We start from the raw sequence: 4,798 nt of genomic DNA, 5'->3' as shown, positions 1-4,798 counted from the left end.
CTTCTCTCTGCAATGGAGAGAAAGGCACACCTGGAGATAGAAATGAAGACAGACAGAAACATGGTGACAGACACGAGGCAGCGTCTTGGAGACCCGAAGAGGAGGAGACACAGGCCGAGAGGAACCGAGACCTGCAGAGAGGGACAGAGACAGAGGCAAAGAGTGACACCCACGGGGAGGAGCGGCCGCTGGGGAGAGGAAGGCAGTGGCCTGGGAGGGGGGTCGGAGGCCAGGGGGAGGACAGAGACCCGGAGAGACGGGGACAGATCTAGAGAGGGGGACAGGAGCCTGAGAGAGGGGGCAACAGAGACACGGACAGAGGGGGGACAGGGACTTTGGCCCAGTTGCTCCTCTGCTGATTCCTCAGTTGCTCTCCTGTGCTACCCAACCCGAGCCCGGGGGTTCCCTGGGGGCCCTCTGATAGGCCTGGCACATGCTGGGTGCTCGGGGGTGGGGAAGAGTGTGGTGAGTCAGGGAGGTGACTCCAGTGGACACTCAAAGCCTGGGAAGCGCCCCTCCCCCACCCCAATAAACAACTGTGGCCGCCTTCTATGTTGCCTTGGCTGTGATGGGGAAGAGGAGAGGGGAACACCCTAGTCTGGGGACACCCTTCCTGCCACCTTGCCATGCTATATTTAGGCTGAGGGAGGGGTATGGGATGCCCTCCCCCCCCCCCAAGACAAGTGTCAGCTTTCCCCTGAAAACAACTCTGGGGAGGGGTGAAGGCCTGGCCACAGGGCTGTCCTGGACTCCAACGCCCATCTTCCCCCTGACTCAGGGTCTCTCTCTCTCTCTCTCTGGGTCTCTGTCCCCCCTCTTTCTCTTGGACTCTGTCCCCTTTTCCGTGCCTTCTCCCCCCACCCCACCCCCACCCCGTCTCCCTTCACTTTCTTTCTCTAAGGTCATTTTGTCCCCAAACCAAATCTATCTCCCAGGCCTATAACACCTTGAATTTCTCTTCTCTGAGCTCAGGACAAGACCCTCTCCGCAGTCCCCACCTAGGAAATTCCAGGAGAGGACTCTGTGGGAGAGCCCCCCACATCCACTGTCCCCCCCGGCCCGGGGCCTTATCGCTGCCCAAGCCCAGCTGGTTAATGTCTGGCCTGGAGCTCCTGGGAGCGTGGGGATGAGAGCAGAGGGTGGGAATCTGCCTGGGGATTGACACTTAGCTGGCTAAAGAATGCAAAGGAATCTCGGGCCCAGACTCCTGGCCTGCGGGAGAGGGGGGCTGGGGGTCCCCACTCCTGGATGTGAGGGAGGAGGAGGGGCCTGGGGAGCCAGACTCCTGGTCTGAAAGTGGAGGGGCTGGGGGCCCGGACTCCAGGGTCTGAGGGAGGAGGGGCTGGGGGCCTGAACCCCTGGGTCTGAGGGAGGAGGAGGGGCCTGGGGAGCCAGACTCCTGGTCTGAAAGTGGAGGGGCTGGGGAGCCAGACTCCTGGTCTGAAAGTGGAGGGGCTGGGAGCCCGGACTCCAGGGTCTGAGGGAGGAGGGGCTGGGGGCCTGAACCCCTGGGTCTGAGGGAGGAGGGGGCTGGCGCCGGGCCTCCTGGGACCGCGGCGGGCGGAGGGCTGAGCTAGCCAGGCTGGGCTCCCGAGGTCCCGGCCCGCGGGTGGAAGGCGGGATCCCCCGGCCCCTCCTCCGCCGTCGGGCGCCGCCCCGCCTCCGCCCCCCGACCCGGGCCCTCCGGAGCGTGTGCAGCGAGGAGCCGGCGGGCGAGCGGGCGTCCCTGCCGCCAGCGAGCAGGAGGAGGAGCCGCCGCCGCGCCGGGGCAGCCGAGGGAGCCGAGGCGGGCGCCCCAGGTAAGAGCCTCCGCGCCTCCTCCTTCGGGATCCCGCGTCCCGGTCGCCCTGCCCCCGGGTAGGGAGGGACGGGGGCGGGGCCGGCGGGGGCGGGGCTTGGCGGAGGAAACTGAGGCAAGAGAAAAGTCCCCGATGGGCAGCGGGGTTACCCCCCGTGGGGGCACCCCAGGGGGGTCTCAGGAGTGCGGAGCCCCAGCCTGAATCTGCTGGGAGTCCGTATTTCTGAGTACCTGGGAGGCGGGGCCTTGAACTCCAGAACTTCAGGGTCCGAGGGAGGGCGGAGGGGCTGGGGGCCTGGACTCCCGGTCCTGGCTGGGTCAGCATGCGCCCCTCTTCACACCCCAGCTTCCCCTTCGGCGTCTCGCAGCCGGGGCAGGCAGCCACCCCAGGTATGTGCATGGAAGGCTCGGGCGGGCCCCGGCCTGTCCCGTGTGGGGAAAGCATTCCAGGAGGCAGCCTCGGGGACCCAGGGCTGCCTGAGTGCGGGCCCTCCGGTCCCCGGGTGTCCAGCCCGGCCCCACCCCCACCCTGTCTGGGAGATGAATGGGCCGAGGAGGATGTAATCTTTTCCAGCCTCTGCGGTCCCCTCTCCTCCCCCCATCTGCTTCCCATCCCAGCCAGGAGCCATCACCTGGGCAGGGAAGGGGCCTCTGGAAAGGGGGCGTGGCCTTGGCTGTTGGGTACCCTACACTTGCAGAGGAACACCGGGAAGGGGAGTGCCCAGGGGTTCAGGCCCCCTCCCCCACCTGCCTACATGACATGCCTGTTCCCCTCTTCCTCTAGGTGGTTGCCCCCTTCCTCTCCTGAGATGTCAGGAAGGAAGGGGCCACCTGCGTCCCCCACAGGGGCCCCCTGGAGCCTGGGGGCCCCCAGCCCGGGAGCTCGGAGGCGGAGGAGGTGCTGACAGGTCTGGTAACCACCCTGCCCTCTCCACCTCACCCTTCCCCAGAATCACAGGCCTCCAGAATGTTGTACAGAAAAGGCGGTATCCACACCTTCGCCTGCAGCTCCCAGCCCCAGATCAGTGTCACAGACAGGGAAACTGAGGCCCTGTCTGAGAGGCAAGTGATTTTCTTGCCTTCTTAGTTGCAGTTTTGAGCTAAAGTTGGATCTGCCTAGGATTCCAGAACTGGCCTTTCTCAAATTTTGGAACCTCAAACCTCCTCCTGGGGGCTGTAGAGGCAGTATGGCCGAGTAGGGGTTGCTCAGACAGGGTTCCAGTTCCAACTCTGGCATTTGCTGGCTGTGTGACCTGGTACAAGTTACTAACCTCTCTGAGCCAGTATTTCCCCAATTGTTGGCTGTTATTAGTAACTAGAGGCCCCGTGCATGGATTCATGCATCGGTGGGATCCCTCGGCCTGGCCTGCACCCTCTCGCAATCTGGGACCTCTTGGGGGATGTGGGAGAGTTGGTTTCAGGCCAGTCCCTGTAAGCCAGGCTGAGGGACCCCACCGGTGCATGAATCTGTGTACCAGGCCTCTAGTATGCATATAAGATCTTTGGTTAATCTCTTCCCGCCCTCCCACCTCCCCACTTCCCTCTGAGATTCATCAGTCTGTTCCATGTTTCCATGCCTGTGCATTGAGCATCTGCCCCCTGGTGGTCAGTGCATGTCATAGCTACCAGTCGAATGGTGGAAGGGTTGCTTAGGCTTTTATATATGTAGATAGTAGTAGGATAATCTGGAAGTTGGGCATTATTCAATCCTAGAATATAGGTTCCCCAAGGTTCTAGAACAAGGGCCTCCCTATGGTTCTGGCTTGCACGTCCCCCCCCTAAATTATTACCTTCTTCTCTAACTCCAGCTTTCTTCTCTATCCTCAGGTGCTCAGCGAGATGCTGCCCCATCCTTCATGGCCCCTCCCCATCCTCCTCCTTTGCCTCCTCCCCAGTGTCCCAGTGGAACCCCACCCCCCACCCTCTCCATTGCCCCCATTTCCAGGCCCTGAGTGGGACCTCCTGTCCCCACGAGTGGTGCTCTCCAGGGGTGCCCCCGCAGGCCCCCCGCTGCTCTTCCTACTGGAGACTGGGGCCTTCGGGGAGCCATCGGGCAGCCCGGCTAACCGCAGTCGGCGAGGCGTGAGCGAGACAGCACCAGCAAGTCGCCGGGGAGAGCTGGCTGTGTGCGATGCAGTCAGCAGCTGGGTGACAGACCGTCGGACAGCTGTGGACCTGCGTGGGCGTGAGGTGGAGGTTCTGGGCGAGGTGCCTGCATCTGGCGGCAGTCCTCTGCGCCAGTACTTCTTTGAGACCCGCTGCAAGGCTGACAACACTGGGGAAGATGGCCCTGGTGCAGGCGGAGGGGGCTGCCGGGGTGTGGACCGGAGGCACTGGGTGTCCGAGTGTAAGGCCAAGCAGTCCTATGTGCGGGCATTGACCACTGATGCTCAGGGCCGTGTGGGCTGGCGATGGATTCGAATCGACACTGCCTGCGTCTGCACACTCCTCAGCCGGACTGGCCGGGCCTGAGGCCTATGCGCAGGAACTGGGCACGCAGAGGAAGAAGAGCTGGATGCTGAGGGACCTCAGGGGTGACCTGGCTGCTCTGGGCCTCATTGTGGGAACTTGTTAAGTAGTCACAAAGTCAGCTCAATCTGTACAAGACAGGTGGTAAAAATGGATGGGGTTTTGAAGGATGAATAGGAGTTCTCCTGTGAACTCCACCGTGGATGATGATGATGATGATGATAGCCTATATTTTCTGAGTGTCTACTGTTTAAGTGCTCTAATACACAACTTGTCAGATCAACTCTGGTGGACTTGAACATTGGAGGCCGTTAGCTTCTAAGTTGCTGCTATATGATCTCAGAGGACATTACCTTGCTCTTTATGGGGAGAGTGACAAGGGGGAAATATATCAAGAAGTGGGTGGCAGAGCATGAAAACTGGAACATGTAAGCAACTAACTGGGAGCTGGGACTCGAATGGGCAGTTTACTAGGTCAGATGGGGCAAGAATGCTCTGTGTTTTGTCTGGTTTTTGTTCCTCCTCACTTGA

The 4,798-nt window shown here is 61.5% G+C and overlaps 1 protein-coding gene across 1 annotated transcript; it reads left to right on the top strand.

Moving 5' to 3' along the window:
• Positions 1-1,704: 1,704 nt before the first annotated feature.
• NTF4 (neurotrophin 4) lies at positions 1,705-4,539 on the top strand. The gene is made up of 3 exons (XM_008154373.3): positions 1,705-1,799; positions 2,583-2,706; positions 3,626-4,539. Exon 3 carries the CDS (start codon positions 3,638-3,640, stop codon positions 4,268-4,270), a length of 633 nt encoding a protein of 210 aa, XP_008152595.2. The 5' UTR covers positions 1,705-1,799; positions 2,583-2,706; positions 3,626-3,637; the 3' UTR covers positions 4,271-4,539.
• Positions 4,540-4,798: the final 259 nt, after the last annotated feature.

This window comes from Eptesicus fuscus, chromosome 21, assembly GCF_027574615.1.
Source record: "Eptesicus fuscus isolate TK198812 chromosome 21, DD_ASM_mEF_20220401, whole genome shotgun sequence".
In the NCBI taxonomy this organism is placed as follows: Eukaryota; Metazoa; Chordata; class Mammalia; order Chiroptera; family Vespertilionidae; genus Eptesicus; species Eptesicus fuscus.
Note: the sequence above shows the minus strand (reverse complement) of the source record. Positions and strands in the feature narration are given on the sequence as shown.

Excerpts from the sequence above, each read along its gene's own strand:
- NTF4 (XM_008154373.3), top strand. The coding sequence starts at position 3,638 with ATGCTGCCCCATCCTTCATGGCCCCTCCCCATCCTCCTCCTTTGCCTC.